The sequence below is a fragment of the Protopterus annectens genome, chromosome 8.part0, assembly GCF_019279795.1.
Source record: "Protopterus annectens isolate FY-2018-M chromosome 8.part0, PAN1.0, whole genome shotgun sequence".
Classification (NCBI taxonomy): Eukaryota; Metazoa; Chordata; order Ceratodontiformes; family Protopteridae; genus Protopterus; species Protopterus annectens.
Genome location: NC_056741.1, coordinates 1324718218 through 1324740903, shown reverse-complemented (window position 1 = coordinate 1324740903; position 22686 = coordinate 1324718218). Strand labels below are relative to the sequence as shown.

The 22686-nt window shown below is 38.4% G+C and overlaps 1 protein-coding gene across 1 annotated transcript in view; it reads left to right on the top strand.

The window, feature by feature from the left end:
- ABCG4 (ATP binding cassette subfamily G member 4) overlaps positions 1-22686 on the top strand; it is a 682517-nt gene that overhangs the window by 586034 nt on the left and 73797 nt on the right. The window contains exons 10-12 of the mRNA XM_044080863.1: positions 6765-6863; positions 21563-21731; positions 22655-22686. The exon at positions 22655-22686 is cut by the window's right edge and continues 69 nt beyond it. Of these exons, the coding sequence (XP_043936798.1) occupies positions 6765-6863; positions 21563-21731; positions 22655-22686 (300 nt within the window). The remainder of the gene's footprint in view (positions 1-6764; positions 6864-21562; positions 21732-22654) is intronic.

Sequence of the window (22686 nt, the reverse complement as noted above, 5' to 3'; positions counted from 1 at the left end):
CATGTACCCTTCTGCCAGGGCAATCCACAGAGAGCCAAGTGATGATCTCACCATCAAACAGGTTCCACAGTCAACTCACAGGGGGGACCCATACACATGCTGGCTATAAAGTAGTGTAAATTATCTTTTTTAGGTGTGGCAGTGGTAATTACCAAAACACCTTTCATAAGAGAAAGAATACTATGGTTGGAATCATGGATCTATATGTTGGAATTAACTCACTATATTCTTTTACACCATTTATATACACAGAAGCTGACATCAGATAAGAACCACTCAACCCAGCATTTCTTCCTATTTCCATAGATCCACCCTGATCAACAGTGACACATTTCTGTAAATCATATTTCACCAAGCATCAGGGTAGTTTGTGGTTTTTCCTGTTTTCTCCCCAGCCCTATTGTGGATGCACTCAGTAATGTGTCAGGGAGGGAACATGCAGTGGGCTCGCTGCAGAGAATGTCCCTCATATCACAAAGGGTATTGCCTCTAAGCATACTTGCCCATCTCCAAGCAGCACAAGTGGTAGTCTGTCCAATCTCAGTCAGTTAGTTTACACCACCCTGTGTGCCTCCAAATGCATGCTAATCCTTCTCTCCTCCTAGGAGATATGAGATGGCCGTGCCCCTTCAATCTCCCCCATCCCTGACAGGCTTCTTCAGTGCCAGGGCCACTATTCAAGATCAAGTCATCTGTGTTGCAGTGAGGACTCCATCCCTCTGTGCCATGATGCTAGGTCTCACCATTTACCACCCAACCCCATGCCACCTTGGCCTCCTGGACTTAAGATTATTTCATACTAGGTATCTCAAATGTATACTATTACTGTATATTGAAAGAAAAGTAATTATTATCTTATATTTAAAAAAATACAACTCCTCCCCAATCTATCCCAGCCATTTTCTACATTCATATTTCCATTTGTTTGATGCCCCCCCCACACACGCATTTTGTATGTGAATCTAAAACTGTGATCTGTTTGCACTGGCTTTATGAGTCAAGCTGTTTTTACTGCTTTCCTGTTTTAGCAAAGTGGAATCAATTTTGATATCCACCTCTATCTCCCTCCACTCACCATACACACATTGTTTCACTTCTCTTGGATTATTTTGCTCCTATCCACATCTTCAGTAAGAGTTTCTCTGCCATAAAGTTGAACTGGCAACATACTACCATAAATCTTGGTAATTAGAAGTTAAATCACATCACAATATCTGTTCATTTTTTTGTGTATCCTTATTTGTTTTTGTTTTAATGCTGCCTGAGGCTGACTATTCTACAGTTATTTTTCATAATTATATTTATTAAGAATTAATTTCATAATTATATTTATTAAGAATCAGGCATTTACCACACATCAGCAAAAGAAGCATAAGAGAAAACACTACCACTCTCAGCCTTCATATTAAACATGTTTTTTCACTATTTTCTGCAACAGTAACTGGAGTCATACACAAAACCCGATTCCTCTTTCTCCATTATCCCATGCTCCCATCTTTAACATCATTCCTCTTTCTCCATTATCCCATGCTCCCATCTTTAACATCATTCCTCTTTCTCCATTATCCCATGCTCCCATCTTTAACATCATTCCTCTTTCTCCATTATCCCATGCTCCCATCTTTAACATCATTTCTCTTTCTCCATTATCCCATGCTCCCATCTTTAACATCATTCTTCTTTCTCCATTATCCCATTCTCCCATCTTTAACATCATTCCTCTTTCTCCGTTATCCCATGCTCCCATCTTTAACATCATTCCTCTTTCTCCATTATCCCATGCTCCCATCTTTAACATCATTCCTCTTTCTCCATTATCCCATGCTCCCATCTTTAACATCATTCCTCTTTCTCCATTATCCCATGCTCCCACCTTTAACATCATTTCTCTTTCTCCATTATCCCATGCTCCCATCTTTAACATCATTCTTCTTTCTCCATTATCCCATTCTCCCATCTTTAACATCATTCTTCTTTCTCCATTATCCCATGCTCCCATCTTTAACATCATTTCTCTTTCTCCATTATCCCATGCTCCCATCTTTAACATCATTTCTCTTTCTCCATTATCCCATGCTCCCATCTTTAACATCATTCCTCTTTCTCCATTATCCCATGCTCCCATCTTTAACATCATTCCTCTTTCTCCATTATCCCATGCTCCCATCTTTAACATCATTCCTCTTTCTCCATTATCCCATGCTCCCATCTTTAACATCATTCCTCTTTCACCATTATCCCATGCTTCTAATTCTAATATCATTCCCCTTTCTTGTCACTTTCTTCTCACTTTTCACTCCTCAGTCCTGTTCTCAAGTTGTTCCTCTGTGTATATATTGTATATAGTATGCAGGCCTTCTAAGGGTGTTGATAATTTATGCAATAACCTGTGATGTTTTTCTGTATCATGTCTTATTTGTCCAACTTTGTTGGATCTATGCATATACTGTATATAGTTTATAGGCCTTGTTGAGTGGGTGATGGCGAACTTGTAAAACTATCTGTAGTGTATCTTTCTATAATCTTTTTATTGTTAAACTTCATATGTTGTTTTATGTTATAGCACAAATATTACCATGTATGTTTAATTTTTGTAACCCCAGACTGAACCTTAAAAACATTTCCATGGATCTGTCTTCCACTCTGGTTAACAAAGACAGATAGAAATAACGTCTTCAAGGTCTTCCTTTACAGAGGGTGATTCTCTTTCCCAAAGCTCTAAGCACCTTTTCTCAGTCTTCATTTTATATTGCATCCAGTAACTCATTATACAAATCTGCCTTTAATAAAATAGCCAGATACCTTTTTGTTCTTAAAACAACAATTACAGCTTAATAAAAAAAACGCTTACTGCGGTTAAAAAAATAGCACCCTAGTTGCAGTGAATTCTCTCTAACAATATTCGCATCACTATTTACACTTTTTTGTGTTACTTGTATACTTCTGTTTGTTAAGAACCACCATACTTTAGAAGAAGTGGAGTAGATCAGCCTTGTGATTATCACAATAGGAACAGAAACAGAGTGCAACTACAAGCTATGGTGCTCACTTAGAGTCCAACTAGAAAAAATGGGCTATGAAAAGTCCACCTTATCTTGGAAACTAGCAGTCCTTCATATCATCCCCACAGGCCTGACTAAACTACAAATGTGAATATTAATAACACTAGTTTCTTTACTTAAATACTACATTACATTACATTGGAAGGATAGGGCATCACTCACATGGGAGGGTTTCAAACAATTAGCTACCTAACACCTACTAGCTCACAAATATTTAACCTACATTGAGAAATCCCACACTCACTTTACAGAATTTTGGAAATCCTTTTTGAACATATTCTAGCTTGAAGTTGGTATATATAATCAATGATGGAATTTTGGCATATGTGTAAATAGTTCTTACTGTTTTGCATTTATGTTTTATTATTCAGCAATGTATTCTCTGGTCATATTACTACCTGTCTATTAATATTGTTACATTTTACCATATCTGTTTTCACAAAAAAAGGAAATAAAAAGATTTTATACAAAAAAAATAAATAAATAAAAACACTACCATGCTTTGCTATATTGTACTAAATATATTTGTACCACTGAGGTTAAATAGACTTATCATCAGTTTCTTGTTTCTGACTTGCGCAAAGCATTGTAAGAAAATTATAATTCGCTCTTCTCTAGTCTTTAAGTACCTTCTTATGTTCAAGAGGTGTAGTCAAGAAGTTAATTAAATGTAGCAAAAGCTCACCCATTCATTTTCCATATATTCTAGGTCGACTTCTTTCAAACTTCATTGCTATGCAATAAAGTTTTATGCACTTTTTCAGAACTCTTCAGTGAAAAGACAAGTAGCAGTACATCTACTCTAATTATTGGACCTGGCTAAATTTACTGTGGTCACATTTTTGTTATTTTTTTAACAGAGCTAAAACCATTCAGTGTGCCTACACATTCAGTGTCCTATTTCCGTTCATCTACTGTCTACCTGTTAAGCATAGCTGTTCATTTTTTGTCATTGCTGTCCTACACATTTGTGCAATGTCTTATTCTCCAGCTTAACTGATGTCACTGCCATTTTTTATTTTTTTATATTCTGCTATATTCTACTTTGTCATTCATGACACAGAGTCCTATTTTTTCACTAGTGTAGATGTGGACAGTTTTCTGTTCTTACTTCATAATCAGATAGCTCCCTGCTGCAGCCCTGGAGAGCTGTCACACATCTGCACGATCCACTTTCATCTTGTTTTCAGCACTGTAGTCTGAGGTCAGAATTCATAACTTTCCTGAAATGACATAGCACAAATGTACAGCATATGTTATAGACCTATTAAGGCTGCACAAAACACAGTGAGTAAACTATCTTTGTTAAGAGACATGTCCTCTCTCCCTGATACAAACCCATTCCATGTTGAAAAACATACATCTCCTAACCATCACGCCCAAGCACAGGCTCGAACCAGTTTGAGAGGTGTATCTGGTTTGCAGACTGCCATTTTTCTCCTCAAAGGCAAAGCACAGAGTGAGATATAGAGAGACAGAGAGAGACCCGAAATGGTTAAATAGTGAACACAACTGCAATCTCAGCATATGATTCAGTTAGTATGAATGCTTCTTCAGAACTATAACTTTGGACAGCTCCTTGCCGTTTTTTTTCCTGCTCTGATTATCCACTCTCCCTCTCCTCTGTTTTAAGGGAAACACTCTCCAGCAACCAGAGACTTTGGACAGCTACTTGTGGTTTTCTCTTCTCATTGCATATCAGTCCTTCACTACTGTATTACTTTGTAGACGTGTCCCTGTAATGTAGAAACATGTTTTAGGCTAGTATAAGGAAATAAAGAGGAATGGGGAGCATACAAGGGGCCACCTGCAACTGAGATTACGTGACATGAGAGGTGACAGTGCAGTTCTAGGGATATTTTATGCATTGCTAAATTGTGCAGCAGAGTAAAATTAGCATTGGCACTGGCAGATTAAGTTACACAGATAATCTGCATGTTTGTGTGGGTGTGTGGGTGTGAGTGCGTGAATACACACACACACATATATATATATATATATATATATATATATATATATATATATATTTATAAACACAGGCATTTTTCATCTGCCCATACAGCATAGAGATGTATTGTTTTAATTTATTTTCTTTTCACCATAACAGATGTGAAATAAGGTGTAGCATGGTCTTTGTGCTCAGACTGCGTCTTAAGCTTTGAGTAATTAAAGCATAAATAGTGAGGAACTGTTGCATAAGGAGTTATTTTGCATATTTCATTATTACAGGAAGTTTATGTTTTTCTGAATTTAATATCTTTATACCTTTTATGTATCACACTGCTTTTGATCTTTATTTCTGTCATGTGAACAGTACAAAGTTTAAGCTGAGTATGTTTAATATGCTTATATTTTTGTTGTTGCTCACACATAGATAATGGAATGATTCACACAACACAAACCATTCTGCTTGCTTAGGGACAGGAAATCTGCCTTTGTTACTGATGACCCAGGTTTTGATAACTTCCAGAAAAGCAGGAGTGAGAGCTGAGGGAAGACTTCATCCACTGGGAGTCAGCGCATTAGTCCCAGTGTGAAGGGTGCAAACTGTGCATTCTAGTCTTTCCTTTCAGCTGGAAAACCATGGAGAGATACAACACTCTACCAGACAGCATGACAGAGAGCAGCATTCCTCTTGTTTTCAGTGCACAACTTTATGTGCATGTATATGCTGAAGAGTTACAGATAATGTAGGGTGTTATCAAAAATGGCAGTCTAAACCACAATTTGATGGGCCCACCTGTAGTCAAAGCCACCTGTTTTTTGTGAGGTATGACAGCTATGAGGGTTTGTGCCCAGCAGTGGTATGTACCAAGATATAGCCCAGCAACGTAAGAAGGCATTGATGAAGAAGGAGTGATATGGTGTTCATGTGGAGCCCTGGTATCAGCAGTGTGTGACAGCAAAGTAATTAGCATAAACTTGAAGGGATATTATCACAATATAAGAAGAGGGAAAGACAGACTGAGATGGAGAGATACAAAGTAAAATGCTTCTCTTGTCTTTCTCATGCTATAGTTTTTATCACATAGACACTTTATTTTTCACTATATTACTTATATTCCCTGGGATTCAATAATGTCTACTTTAAGTGTACACTAAAAGACACTATTTTTCACTATATTAGTAATATTCCCTGGGATTTAATAACACCTACATTAAGTGTACACTAATAGACACTATTTTTCACTATATTCATTATATTTCCTGGGATTCAATAATGCCTACATTAAGTGTACACTAATAGACACTATTTTTCACTATATTAGTTATATTTCCTGGGATTCAATAATGCCTACATTAAGTGTACACTAATAGACACTATTTTTCACTATATTAGTTATATTCCCTGGGATTCAATAATGCCTACACTAAGTGTACACCATTCTAAGTGAACAGAAAACACAGGCATAACTCACACCTTCTTTCTCCTAATTTCAGTGATTTATAAAGGTTACCACAAAGTGTATACTACATGTACATTTAGCATAATCTTTCTGAGTAACTAGAAAGCACAAAAAATGTGGTAGGGATTTTCTTGAATACCTATCATGTACACTTAGTGTAGGTGTTATTAAATCCGGCCCATTATCTACATATTATAGGTTCATAGGTTCATTTCTACATTATTTTTATTAGTCATATCAACCTTCTTTTCATATTATTCTAATAAAACATGACCTACTGTTGCTTTCTTTCCAGGAGACCACAGAAATGGAAAGTCACACATTTGCAACAAGCACTTTGACGCAGTTCTGCATTCTCTTCAAGAGAACATTCCTGTCAATCATGAGAGACACGGTGAGGAAAATATGTTTAATACAAGGGGTATGCGAAACAGATGGAAATTGTTGTTGAAATTTGCAGCCACTATTTGAATTTTATACTTTTGAATATTTAAGAATGATTTGTACTATTCTGTGCAATGTACTGTTTCAGCAAATATTCATTGAGTTATACAATTTTCTCTCCATAAAGTCAGCTTCAGTAGTCATTTTGTGTGGCAAAGCCTTTTCCCTAAGCATGACATGTAATATCATTAGTAACAGCACAGCATTTGCAATCTGTGATAAATGTCACTCTCTCACACAATTTAAAAAATCATGCCAAAAACTCTGAAAGTAATTCTGCAAGACCTCTTTGCAGAAAAGGAGAAATCTCAAGGCAGAGCATCAAAGTCATGGTCACAGTGTTATGTGCACAATAGCTGTAGGACGATTCACTGAAGGCAAATTACTCAAGGCACTTTTATTTAAACACTCCAAGTATCAAGTCAACAATATCTGTCTCAAGGAGTCACCATTAGGAAAGCAAAAGGCAGAAACAAAGTATTTGTGGGGGGGGGGGGTCTTCAGCTAATTTCTGTTTGCCTTTCTTAAACACTGGATTATCTGCATAGCTTGTATGCTTAATGCTTAGCATACTGTTCCATAAGGATCCAAGTGGCTACTTTGTCCACCTGCTTTCTTCAGCCTTCCCTTTAATTTCCATGTGTAGCTGTTTCTTAAAGGAGTTTTTAATCTCTGACCTCCAAGGAGAAACGTTACCCCACTTTTAAGACCTGAATATTTTTATTAGAATAAATAACTCTGCATTCTGCTAACATCAAAGTTTATATCTTGGAAGACTTTAGATCTTTTGGCAGACTCTTCAGCAAGAAGGATTTATCAGTTGTAGACTTTAATGTGTTTTTCAGTCCAACTTGTTTTTTCGTAAGTATCAGGTTATCTTGAAATGAATTGTTGCTCATGTCCATACTGGTTTCTGGGTGAACTTTGAGCCAGTGCACTCAGCCTCCTATTGTCCCAAAGAAAGCAAATAAATGAGAAAGACTTACACATGTGTAAGGTGTGTGCAACGCTCACATACCACCTGGAAAACTACCTTTGACAGGATATTAAAACACGTATTTGTTTTTTTCACTGATCAGAAATAGAGGGAATCAGTGGGCAAGCCTCCACTATTTAGGAAGTTAGAACATCGCAGTTCTTTGTATGTGAAAGTTATGTGAAGAAAGTGTCAAAGGTGTAATGAGGGTTCACACTGCTAAAGCAGTTGTTGCTGGTTCACATTCTTCTTTCTGAGATGTCTCAGCTCAGGACAGACATATGAGCGGCTACAGCTAGGCAGCTTGGGACTAGGGCTGTCCTAAATTGCTGTTGTCATACCCTCCCTGTACTGTGCATGCAAGATTTTACTGCTGTGTATTCTGCTCAGATTATATGATCAAAACACTGACGTGCTTCCTAAGTACAATAATGCAGATGAGTGAGTACATACCTTAAGAGTAAGTCTGCTTCTGCATATGTCACCAAGTGACTTTTCCTTGAACATTAGATACCCGAGTCACATGCTCTGAAAGAATGGAGTGCCAATCATTGATTTCCATAGTAAATCATTGCTGGTGCAATTTTTAAGTCTGTGCCAGCACTGATTCCTTTGTTTTGATGGATTCCCCTTTCTTCATGTTTGTGTGACGATGGAGCTGATATGTATAAATTTAGTAGGTGTTGGAGGACAGTCCCCATGCATAAAACACAGGTTAGATGTTTGCAGTTTACATTTTGGAGTTTTTAACATTCAGAGTTTACTAGTGCAATGATAGATTTTCAAGGCCAGTGTATAGTACCACTAGCATCACCCTTCTTCCATCTCCTCAAATGATTCTAGACATGCTGTACTGTTTCATGGTTTAGAGTGTTGTAGTCTTGAATACTTTGAACTTTAAACCCTGTTACCAACACTTTATTCTGTGATAGAACAGTAGCACAGAGGTTAATGTTTTTTTGCTTTAAACCTGTTAAGTCTGCGGTTCAACCCTGACCTCTGGTAGCATACCCACAAGTACATATTGTGTGTGTGTGTGTGTGTGTGTGTGTGTGTGTGTGTGTGTGTGTGTGTGTGTGTGTGTGTGTGTGTGTGTTCATTCTGCATTTACTCTTCTTTATGCCCCAGATTTTTCCTGAAAGAGCAGTTCATTTATTCAGTTAACAAATTAATTAAATCTGAAAAATAAAAGAAGACTTATGTAGGAGCACATGCCTTAACAGCTGAGGGTGAAGGACATGTTTCTTTCTAGCAGAACTGGATATTGCTTAAATCTGTTGAATTGCCTGGGACCAAACCTTCTTCACAGAAGCATAGAGATATAGGCCAACATATGCTTAAGCCCAGACTTGGGTACTTCTGGGAAATTTTGCAGTAATACAGAGGATCAAAAACTTAAAAATTAAGGATGCCAATAAGATATGACTAAATGCTGATGTACTTCTATCAAAAGATCTGCTATTAACATGAATACTTACTGAGCTGTACTTTAGAAAATAATGACGTGCCCAGAAGTGTTCACAAAGGTTATCTACTGCCTAACTACCCTAAGGTAATTCTGTGCCACATGAGGTGTCTATTATAGTCACCTCAAAGAAGGTGCCCAGTATGGTCATTTCCCAGAAAATATACTGTATAGTTAGTACTGTTAGAGATACATGGTATAATCAGAACTATTGCAGGTTTGAAGTACAGTCAGTACTACATAAGGTAAGCAGTACAGTCAGTACCATAGAAAATATGCAGTATAGTTAGTGCCATGGGAGGTATGGGATGTAATCAGCACTGTAGCGGGTTTGCAGTACAATTAGTACTTCATAAGCATGCAGTATAGTCAACACCAGAGCAGGTGGGATAACTGAATAGTCATCATAGGAGTACGTCTTTCAAGAGAGAAGCATATTACAATGGCTCAGGTACCAGAAAGTAGAAGGGGTTGCTGCTCCGGAGCCTATAATAAGAAAAATAACCAGAGAACCAAAATTGGTATTAGAAATGTTTCAGAAATTTTATGAAAATATGTATAAAGCAGAGAAATGTGGAAATCAAGAAAAAGTACAAATGAAAATATTTATTGAAGAATTAAATATGCCAAGGTCAGAGGTAGATGAGGCTCAACAATTAGCAGTTGAGGTAAGATGAGATGAGATAAAAACAGTAATGTGTAATCAATCTGCCGGAAAGTTTCCAAGAATAAATTGTATTCCTGTAGAAGTTTGGAAGCTAGGAGTGAAGAAAGTGATAAAGATCTGGAAGGTTTTGTTTAAGAGTATTTTAAAAGGAGCGGAGGTACCAACATACTGGAAAAAAAGCTGTGGGGGCTGTAAAACATAAAGGCAGTAAAGACCCAATCAGATCCAGCTTCATATAGGCCCATTTCAATTTTAAACCATGATTATAAAGTGTTTATGTGTAAAATGGATAAAAGAATGGCAAAGGTGTTGCCAAAATTGATAGATATATCCCAGTGTGGTTTTGTGGAGAGGAGGCAAATATTTGACAACCTTAACAGAACATTGATGATCCAGAGGGAAGCAGAATATAAGAAAATACCACTGTTGTTGGTGGGTCTTAATGCAGATAAAGCATTTGACAGACTACGCTGGGATGTTATGAGTAGGACAATGGAAGCATTTACGTTCTCTGATACAATAATAAGGATATGTAGGAGGATATATGAGGGATTGGAGGCAAAAATCAAAGTGGTAGGGTTCCTTCCTGATAAGTTCTGTCTGAACAGAGGAACCAGGCAGGGGTGTCCTCTTTCCTCTTTGTTATTTTTGTTATATTTAGAACCACTGGAAAGAAAATAAGGGACTCATTAACTCAATGATGTAATTGGTATGGTAATCAAGAAAAGTTGGCTCTGTTTGCAGACAGTATTATTTTGTACTTGATAAAACCAGAAGAGTATATCTGTGTTGTAGAACATTCTCAGACAGTTTCAATTTTTTTCAGGGTATAAAATTAATGAAGATAAAATAAAGGCTAAAATATGTACCCACACATGAATTGGATCAGCAATGTCCATATTTATGGGGACATGGTAAAATGAAGTATTTAGGAGTATGGGTTAAAAATGATTCTGTTATGACAGCTAAAGATATGTGGGATGAGACTAAAAAGGTAAAAAAACTGAGAAACTGAAAGCTGTTGTGTATGGCTATGGATAGCAAGATACAAGCAGTAAAACAGTTTTTAGTCCCTCTAGTTTTATATATAGGTCAGGCATATGTTTATTAACCAGAGGAGAAGCTGTGGATAGTAATTTATAATGAGTTGAATGATTTTATCTAGGAGGAGAATAATACAGCAGGAGTGAAGTTGGATAAGTTGATCCTATGTTGTTTAAGATTACCTGCTTTGAAGGGATATTCTAGAGCTGCACAATTAATGGTCTTATACATAACACATGCGTAAAGCTATCATTTAAAGTGAAAGAGATGATGGGGAGGCAGGGAAGAAATTCAAGAAATAAGTAGAGAGTGGGATTTTTGATCCAAATTCTTAAGAAGAATAACAGCAGTTAAACAGAATACTATATTCATAAAGTACTAAAATGTAATCTAAGAACTAAACCAATATGGGAATGGAGAAAGGATAGATGATAGAGATGACTGCAATTAGGGTTACAGAGAAGAGGCAAGAGGGGGTTGGAATTTATTGGAGGAAAGTGGCAAAGGAACCAAGATATTGGGAGCAAATAATTAGAGAGGTAAAGGAAGTAAAATGGGAAGTGGCCAAGAAGATATTTGAACTACAGGCTAGAGACTGCCTTCCTAATCAGGGATTTATATCAGTGAATAGGCAAAGAGAAACAGATAGAAGAAGAGTTTTTAGCTGAATCTTGAACCTGCTGTTAAAAAAGGGCTAATTAGTATGACATATAAAATATTGCACAACACCTATAGGAATCAATCAGAGAAGGTTAAAAAAAGATTGGGAAGAGAGACTGTATAAGGCAATTCACAAAGAAAGAATGGGAGGACATATGCATGGCTCTGAAATATGCAACAAAGTATAGAATATTTAAGATTTTTCCTTGGAAGTGTTTGCATAGTTATTTTTATACTTTAATCAGATTCCAAAGAATTTTTTTTTCTCAGGTAGATGGTAAATGTTGGAGATGTGATGGGGAGGAAAGAGGCAACTGGGAATATTCTCTACAGAGTACTCTATCAGAAATACCGGGCAAGCAAATAGATGTAACTAAGGAAATTATTTTTTTGAACTGGGATGCAGGAGCTGAATGGCCTAGACATAGAAAGGCCTTGTTGAGTTTAATTCTGGCAGCTGCCAAAAAACAATTAATAGAAAATGGAAATCGATGTCTAAACCAACCGTATTTGAGTAGTGAATATTGTAACAGAGATAAGAGAACTGGAAATATGATTTTTAGAAAAGGGTAGGAGCAAATTACAAAGACCATAGTGCAAATTGTGGGGAGCAATACATGCAGAAAATATTTTGGAGGAATGAGGTTTAAGGAAAGGCAGGAATTGACCAATTTATGTAATGTTGGATTGATTATATTGTGTAAAAGAAAATATGTGATGGGTAATGTCTGTAACTGTAAACAAGTTAATATGGTTTGTATTCTTTTATATAAATGTAAGTTTGCCTATGTCACATGTGGTAATTCAGTAAAGGTGCTTAAAAAAACATTAACTGCTGTTGTACCATATCTTAAGTAGATCTTAGGTTTTATGGCAGTGATACGGGTTTCATGCCAGGCAGTTCAAAGCTGATATATGCTCAATCCATCTTCCTTTCCTCCAAACAGACTTATCCTTTGGCCTAAGATGAAGAAACAAGCCCACCCACAGAAGTTTCAGAACAGTGTGTGGAGTTAGGTCCTAAAGTTTGAAAACATTCAAAGTAAGCAAACAGACTGACCATGTAATACCATCCAAAAAAAACAAAAAGCCACGAAGGTAGACCAAAAAGCAATGCTTCCAAATAGCGTACACTGAATTTATTTGTCCGCTTTCGTAAAACACTTCTTCAGAATGAAAGATACAAGTAAAAACACAGTTAAATACACCTGTCAATTAAAAAATTAACTAATTAAACAAAAATGTTGTAAAGACAACTACTTAAAAAAGAAGGAGGCTACTTTCTTTTTATCAGTGATACATAACTTACGTTGTTTTAAAAAACATTTTACATTAATACACTCGTTTAACCCAGGTGGCTTATCAGATTTTAATTTAATTTGCCAGATTGCTTCTCTTTGCTCAAGGTAACATTTATTGTCCCCTCCCCTAGGGTCAACAGGACAAATTTCTAACACTGTAAATAAAAATTTCTTAAAGGAGCAACAATCAATGGAATGCTTGTATAGAGCATTGGTATTGTCCCTACATTTAATGGCGTAGTTGTGTTCTTTGATACGAGTGCTAAGTTTCCTGGTGGTCATCCCTACATAAAATGCAGGGCAACCAGAGCAAAAAGAGATGTAAACAACATTGGTAGTGTTGCAATTGACCAAACCAGGTACTTCGATGGTGTAAGCCATAGAACGGACACGCTATTTGGAAGCATTGCTTTTTGGTCTACCTTCGTGGCTTTTTGTTTTTATTGGTTCCTGGTTGCTTTTGTGCTTTTTTTTATGTAATACCATCCACTCAATAGTCTAGCATATAACTATATGCAGCACTTTCTGTAGAAGTAATCTCTAGGAGTCTGGATGGGATACCTAAATGTTGATATACTTCTGTCTTGATGAACTCTTAAGATGAGTACCCACTCAGTTTTACTGTCTTAGTCTGAGGACAAGTATATGGGCATTTAATCATATGTATATCCAGCTGTACTCTGTTATATCCTTGAGAGGTAGAATAAACCTCCTTTATCCACTTCTCAAGGTGTTAGCATCTCCAGATCATCAGCTTACAGCTGAAACTCTGTAGGCTTCATTTCACTTTTAGGCAGTTGTTAAATTATGCAGTTTACTTCCAGTTTTTCTACAAACAGATCATCTTACCACTGTAGCACATATGAATGATTCATTATAACAGTTTCTTAAATGTATTGTGTATTACTTTATGATCCATTTCAGTCACCACCTTTTCCCCATAAGTATATTTATAGAACTTCTTTGGGCAGACTTTTTCATGTATTTACTTGAAATAGTCAGAGAAGTGACAGTTTGTGAAACTTTTGATGTAGGACATCTTTTGAATATTTACATTGTCCACATTTGAGGTGTTACATTGTTAAAGGTTTTGGACTTTTCATTGACTTCTGTTCCATGCTGAAACTCTTAATTCACTGTAAGTCTAATGTCACATTTTTGTCATTGCGAAAAATATTATTGTTTTACAGATGGTTTAATTTATTAACTGAGTAAGTGGGCTGCTCCATTGGCTCTTTTTAGCAATGACCTAGACCTGAAGAGAAAATTGTACCTCTTAACTGTCCCTGATTTGGTTGAAAATGTTTCTCTCCTTCATAAAACTCATAAACCAAAATCACAGGTCCCACAAAGTGGTAGCTACGAAAATCAAGCTAAACCAACCTAGGGGTGGCCCTGGGGCCACCTCCAGGATGGAAAAAAGCTAAATGGATTGGCTCAAGAGTAGTTCTGGGTTTCTGTAGAAAATGAACCATTGCTTCTATTAGGATTTTGATCTGTTTAAAAAAACTTCTAAAACTTTTTAGATTAGATGAAGTATATAAGATGAAAGTGCTAATCCAAATAAACTTTCTTTGATGACACTGCTTTCCTGATAGTATTTTTCAGTACTTCTGATAACATTTTCATGTTGAACTCAACTCATGGGTCTTTAGTTTTGCCGAGTATTTTAAGAAACTTTTTTCTTCTATTGTATTGTTTGTACATGTGGACCATCAGGCTGGTTTGCTCTTATATGTCCCATTTTGTCTAGTTCTGTTGCAGGCTGTCAGGTTTACATATTTATCTAGATGAGCATAGAATTTATTTGCATAACTACTAGCCATGTCAATTATCATGGGAGTTACCTCTGTACTCGAATTTTGAGGCTTCATCATAGAATTGTAAGAGGCTGATGTAGTTAAAGTCTATGAATACTGTGATATTTGCATCTGAAGGTTCATAGGTTCTAGGTAGGTACTAGGCTATCAGCCCAAGGGCCTATGTAAGCCTAGCCAACAAGGTTCCCTGGCTTTCGCCACCCAAGAAAGTTATTTTCCTGTGCCACTGTTGAGCAGAGACACAGAACGGATCCCCTTGGTGTATTTCCTATTTCCCATCCACTCATCAGAATTTTTCTTGAAAGGTGCTAATGAAGAACTTTGCTTGACATAGATGGGTAGCCTGTTCCAGAGTATGGGAAGTCTCTGGGACAGGAATCTATCCCTCCAGCATGTCCTGTTTATTGTGGTGACAAGGTTTAGGTCCCTAGAGCGTGTAGCTCGGAGGGATTGGGATTTCTTTAGGTGTAGCATGTCCAACGGCTCTGGGTTTGACATAGCTTTATATGTTAGGCAGAGATCACCTCGGAGTAGGTGATATGCTATGGAGTAAAGCTGGAGTTTTTTGAGTCGGTCAGCGTAGGGCATTTGTTTGAGGCCAGTAATCCTCTTTGTGAGGTACTTCTGTGGCCTTTCCAGCTGCTGCAGATGTCTTGTGAGGTACATTCCAAAAGGGGCATTGTACTCTATAATGGGTCTAATGAGTGTCGAGTAGAGGGGAACAATGACCTCTTTTTTCCTGGATGAGAACCCTTTTATGATGAGGTGTGCCATGTAGAAGGACTTCCTGACTACTGTGGCAATGTGACTATCAAAGGAGAGACTACTGTCCACCTGGGTCCCAAGGTCTCTTATCACGCATTCGGTGTTAAGTAGATTGCTGCCTATGTGGTAGTTCATGAGTACAGAGTTTTTACCAAAGGGGATGACACTGCACTTTTTGGCATTGAGCTTGAGGCCATGGCTCTGACACCAGACATCTGTCTCAGCGAGGTCCTTCTGTAGGATGTCCACATCATTTGGGGACTTGACTATGGCTCCTAGTTTTCAGTTATCTGTGAACTTCGTTAGCCAGAGGCCTTCTGTGTTAGCCTGTACTTCAAAGAAGTAAGTACCAAACAGGAGAGGTCCCAGGATGGAACCCTGTGGTACTCCACTTGTCACTGCTTTGAGGTCAGATTTGGAGTCTACAACTTTTACAGTGTGGGTTCTGTCAGTGAGTCAGTTGGCAACCCATCTTGTGACGTAGGGATTTATACCTAGTTTAGTGAGTTTATCTATAATTCCAGAATGGGGGATGGTGTTGAAAGCCTTGGCGAGGTCAAGATAGGCTGTGTGAACCACCTTACCATCATCTACGGCTTTGGTGACTGCCTCAAAGAAGTCGATCAGGTTCAGGAGGCATGATCTGCCTTTCACAAACCCGAACTGGGTGGGATCCAGAGTTTAGAGGTTACCAATGTCTTTGTTTATGAGTTCCATGATGATACGTTCCATGGCCTTGCAGACCAGGCTCGTCAGGCTAATAGTTCGATAGTTCTCAGGATCAGTGGTGGCTCCCCCTTTGTGGAGTGGGATAACTGTTGCTGTGTGCCATTCAGTGGGCACAAAGCCTGATGCGAGGCTATTATTGAACATGGTGCTTAAGTGGGGAGCCAGTTCGTTCTGAAGTTCATGTAAAATGCAGCCTGGGATGTTGTCCTGTCCCATGGATGCTGTGTTTTTGGCTTTAGAGAGTGCAGCTTTTACCTGTGGAGTTGTGATTACAGGGACTCTGCATTCTTCCTGTACAGATATGGGCCCTTTAGGGGGTGAGAGGGGGGTAAAGTTAGCACTGAACCTATCTGCCAGGATGTTGGCAATATCAGCTGGTTCTGTAATTTTCTTGCCTTTGTGCTGTAACTCAGAGCAGATCTGGGTGTTGCCATCGAGATTCTTGATATAGCTATAGAATGCTTTGTGGTTGTCCTTGGAATTAGTGGTGATTTTGTTTTTGTAGCTAGCATTGGAGGATCTTATAAGGGATCTCAGCTTCTTACTGAGGCTGAACAGGGAGCTCCTCCACTCATGGGATTTTACTCTCTTTTGCAACAGTTTCTTCCTTTTGTTGTACAGTTTGTTTATGGCTGGGGACCACCATATTGGCTTCCTTTTTTTGGAGGATAGCATCTTGGTTCTGTTTGAGATAGCACGATCCATGCAGTCATGTAAGTACTTATAGAGTGCATTTGTGTAGGATTCAGCAGTTGTAACTGTATTGTCCATCTGCATGGGTGTCATGAAGTCCACCACTTCTGTCTTAAGAAGCATGAAGTTGGCTTTGGAGAAATTTTTTACTGTGGTTTCCTTAATGGGGGTTGGGGGCGGGATGTGGATATCAAGGGTGATTAGCTTATGGTCAGATCGGACCAACGAGGCGTTGACTTCAGGTGTGGAACACCGGTCACTCATGTTGGTAATGACTAGGTCTAGGATATTGTTGCCCCTGGTGGGGGTGTGGATAAGTTGATTCAGGGCATTGGAGTTTATAAATTCCAGAAAGCGCTGAGCTAAGGAGTTGGTACACGAGTAGTTTTTCCAGTTAATGGTGGGGTAGTTGAAGTCGCCCATTATTAGGGTGTTTGGTTGAACCCTAATATTTTCCAGTACATCAAGAAATGAGGAGTGGGAATCCTGGGGCATGGTGGGGAATCTGTAGCAAGCTACAGTTTGGATTGCAGTTTTGCCCAGAGTTAGTTGCACTTGGATAACCTTGGATGCATTATGCTGACCAACTAGCCTGGAGATGTGGATATCCTTAATGAATATGGACACACCTCCGCCTTTGGTGTTTCGGTCCAGGTTACATAGCTGAAACGTGTGGTATGAGTTATAGCCTGGTAGTGCTATAACTACTAGCCTTGAACCAGATCTCAGTCACTGCACAGATATCGATGCTCTCCATTTTAAGGAGTGCCTCGAGTGAGTGCATTTTGAGATTTAGACTTCTAGCGTTGAGTATCATTACCGTCAGTTTTTGCTTGCCTGTTCCTGTTATGGTGGTGAATTTGTTATTTGAACCTTGCCTAAAAAAGGCACTATAGGGGCAGCAAGAGCCTTAGCCAGTATCCAGAATCCCAGGGGCGACAGGTGCAGGCCATCTGTGGCAAAGCATCGTGGTCTGTCGACCATGCCTTCCCAAGCAGACAGATACTGGATCCCGTTAGAATGACACCAGAAGCTTAGCCAATTGTTGAAGTCAATCATTTTGTCCTTGTATTGTGGTATCATTCTGGGTAATGGCAGAGTGCTACTCAGGGCTAGGGTCATACCTGCCTTTGCTACTAGATCGGAGAGCTCTTCCATGTCTCTTTTCATGTAGTCCAGGGAGGTACATCTCAGGTCATTCACACCAACATGGACAATGACAGAGTTATATTTGTACTTGTTGTGGAGTGACCTGAGTGCGTGGGTTATGTGGCGGATCCTTGTTTAGCCTGGTGAGTGGGACATCAGTGTGCCTGACTATAGAGTCACCTATGACTAGTGCGTTGGGTATGTTGTTTTGCCTTATTGGCGGTGGTTGAGTGGCACACTGAATCTGTGGGCTATGTGTCATTTGGGTTGTGTTGGGGGATGGAGGCTGCTTGCGTTTCTGCTTTGGAGGCCTCTGTTGCTTAGAGAGATTATTATTGAGAGCCTCCGCGAATGTTTTTCTGTTACTATGTGTGGATTTTGGTGGTGTAGATTTAGTGAGACTATGTACTATGTGTGGATTTTGGTGGTGTAGATTTATTGGAGATTTTAAAGGAGAAGATTATCAACATGTGATCAGACTTAAGTAAGAATGTAAACAATGGAGATAGTTTACATATATGCTATATTTGTAAGGACAAGGTCAAGAATATGTTGCCATCCAGTGAGTTTTTTGACTATGTAGTTGATGGACTTCTTGATTACAAACTCAGAATGGTTAGTGATAACATACATTTGTGTTGTAGGTATTCCATTTTATCAATGGGTAGTTAAAGTAGCCCAGAATTATGGAGTTCCTGTGTATTTAAGTTTCATCCAGTATATTTAGGAATCAGACATGCTTTTCCAGGGGGCATCAAGGTGGTCCTGTAAAAAAGGTATGATCTGATAGCTGGTTTTATTTAGTGTGATTTGTATAGCAGTAGGTTTGGTTTGGTTTGTCGGTCTGTAGGAATCTGTTTGGAGGTCATGTGGTCTTTAATAAATATGAATACTCCACCACAGCTCCCCGTCAGGTCTAAAGGCTTGTTAGGTGCAAAACCCTGGTACTGAGGGAGTTCTTTCTGCAAAATAATAAACACATGAATGTGCTCCAAATGCAGAAGGGCCTCAGGGGTCTAGAAGTTTGTTATTTAGACTCCCAAGATTGAGCAACATTGCCTTAATATTATCCAGTGCTTGGTTTGCTTTGTTTTTTTAGGTTGGGAGATCCATCCGGTGAGCTCTGCCTTGCCTAAAAAGGCACTATAGGCAGCAACAAGAACTTTAGCCAATATGCAGAAGCCATGAAAAGAGAGCACCAAACCGTCCTTATCAAAGTAAGTAGGGCTATATAGCAACTCATTCCAGGCTGACACATACTGGATCCTCCTCGAATGACACCACCTCAGTATCATTCTTCGTAAAGGAAGGATTCCACTCAAATGTCTCTCTGCATATCCCTAAAGGGTTGGGATGCCAAGTCGTTTGCACACACATAGACCAGTAGCATGTCATAGTCATACTTGTTCAGCTTAAAGGTCTTGGGGGCGCTTGAAATGATGGGGATCTTGGTGCCTTAAACCATCACCCTGTTTTTGTCCAGTCTTGTGAGAACAGAGTGTGTTTGTCTGACTATGGAGTCACTAAGCAGAAGAACATTTTTATTAGTAGAGGGTTTACGTGTACTGGGTTTAGGGTAAGTTTACCATGTGACTCTCATCTATAGATTTGCTAGTATGTGTTGTGATGTTTGCTTTCCATGGAGTCTAATCTTGTTGGAGCTTGGAGGCTTAGGCAGTGACTTGTTTACAGTAGGTATTTATATGACATGTTGTGAACGTGTGTGGTTTTCACAAACTGTGTTCATCTGTGAGAGTGATCATTCAGTCAGTTAAGTGGGTGCATCTTTCACAGGTAGATAGTGATAGGGTAAGTAATAATTCATTGTCTGTAAGCATCAGGCAGTTGTTTTCACTGCTTGAGTATTCCAAGTGATATGAGGCTAGCAGATGCGGGAAAGCAAACTGTCTCACCTTCCATTTAATCCAGTAGTGTCAACGATAAGCAATATAGAAGTATTTGTAAGGTATTTAACTTGTTTGTGTGGTGCTTTCTTTAATACATTCCCTTACTACACTGTCAATAGTTGTGTTAAATGAAAGAAGCATTAAATATTAATTAGTACAATAAAAGCATTTGAAGTCTAATAAATAAATATTGATAAGGCTCTAACTAAGGTAGAGCAGCTAGAGAAAGTTTACTTGGTCATGAAGTGAGAGATAACACTTTAGCACAGCCTGCTTCTGGATAGGCTTTATCTAGCCTTGCTAAGAGTAAAACTTCTGTTGAAGTGCCGGCATCTCTCGACAGTAGATAGTTGCCTGTCAGGAACCCAACAGAGACTGAGTAGTCAGGGTAAAATAAATGTCTTAGACTAGAGATTTTTTTCTAGTTAAGAATCTTTGGAGGCTTTGTAGTTGTACATGGTGCTTGATCAGTTGTATACTATAATGGGTCCGATGTTTAAGGAGTAAAGAGAGACACAGATACTCTTAGATCTAGAAGAGATGCCACTACAGTTCGAGACTGGACTTTCCAACTAGCCGTGACATTGTGATCGAAAGAGATTGTGATCTTTAATGTGGGTATTGAGGTTTCTAACAGCAAAAACGTTATTAGTTAGTGTATTGAATGTGGAAAGACTGCAGTATTACATAGCAGAAAATTAGAGATGTAAAAGCTTGTAATACATGTGGTGTGGTGAGAAACAGAAATATGGCAGAACAGTACAAAAATGTGTTTGCTACGAGACACTCCTTCTGATTAATTTAGCTGTGTTAGCATGGGTCTAACATACTTTGCCTTGCAATTACAGAGCACTGATGCAAGCTATGTGCTGTTATTACTGCTTTGTGGGTAAGTGTCAGCCTTTAACTAAACTACACTTCCTCTTGTTGCAATAACATACTGGAAGGACATGGACTACATGATAGGTGAATTCAAATGCGAGTTCATTTTCTTTCTGCCATGCACAAAGTCCCACCCAACATATACAGTCATTTGCCCTAATGGTTATCATGCAACTGGTAAGCTCTTCACCCACTGTTTGAAAACAAAGTGGACATGGTACCTTCTAAGCCTTTGTTCAAGGAAATATGTAACTAGATATTTACAAAGTTATTTGTTAAAAAATATATACAACATTTCCCTGTGATTTAAATGTAAAATTACATGTTGATATCTGTTACATTTGTAAAAAGAAATATATTGATATTTATGTTGTATAAGGAATTAGAATGTTTTGATATTTACTTGCCACTTGTAACTAGAAATATGTGTATTTGCACCTCAGCACACCTTTATAAAGGACATGCAAAGATCATTATCCACCTTATATGTCAGAGGTGCATTAGTGGATTTAACAGCTGCTGACTGCACTGTTTGTCTCTGGTGAGTCTCCATGTGCTTAAGTGTAGTGAGATGTGTTTGATTCCATTTAGGTTCTAACCCACCTTCGTTTCATGTCACACATCTGCATTGGAGTTCTGATTGGCATGCTTTACCTGCACATTGGCAATGATGCAGCCAAGGTATTCAACAACACAGGATTCCTCTTCTTCTCCATGCTGTTCCTCATGTTCGCAGCACTGATGCCAACTGTCCTAACATGTAAGTAATTAGAGTTCGGTGTGCTTTATGTTTTCTTTCTTTCTTTTTCTTTTTGTTTGCATATAAACCCAGACAGACATGCATATGCATTTATAAGCATGCAGTTGCCTGCACCTTCTATGCTTGAGCTGGTCTCCCACATGTATTAGATTATTTTCTGAAATTGGTATAGTTTTATAATCTTGTATACAGCTTTTGGATTGAATTAGAAGGATACTGATTGGGTTCATATGTATTGTCTTAATAACTGTTCTACAACTGTTTCTGAGTGTATGCATTGTTGTAGAACTCTTGATATGAAGAGCTTGATCAGTGTCCAGAGAATCCCTGAAACTGGCCTGGAGCAAACTGGCAGCAGGCTATGGTTACTTAACTATAGACAGTAGTATAAGAACAATGTTCAGGTCTTTGTCAGCCAGCAAAGAGCAGTGTTGTCTATTAAAAACAAAAGCTGATCATCTGTTCTGCAGGAAAGATGGGAGTTTCAGGCATTACTTTCCATGTGGTGAAGAAGAGCTTGACTAGCAGGTCAGAGGAAGAAACAGTAACATTTACTTAAAAGCAATGGATTTCAGGCATATTGTATGATATTGTATCTTCACCAGAAATTATGACCGTTTAAGCCCATTCTTTACACTAAATAAACATGGAGGTCAGCAGACCATATTAGTTTATTAGAACTGTTGCTGTAGATACCTTCTGTGGTCAGTACTCACTGACAGTTGTCTCACAGTCAGGGAGAAGTATTTGCACACTTTCTTATTTATTAATGAAAAAACATTATTAGTTACATGCACAAACATATCAAAAAAGTGTAGTTGTAGCAACCCTACTTCCCTTTGTGAGGTCCTGAGATCCTGTCTTAGAATGGAAACATTAGAGTTCTGCATCTGATCTGCCTTCTCCTGATTTTCTTCCTTCAGTCCCCTTGGAGATGTCGGTTTTTATAAGAGAG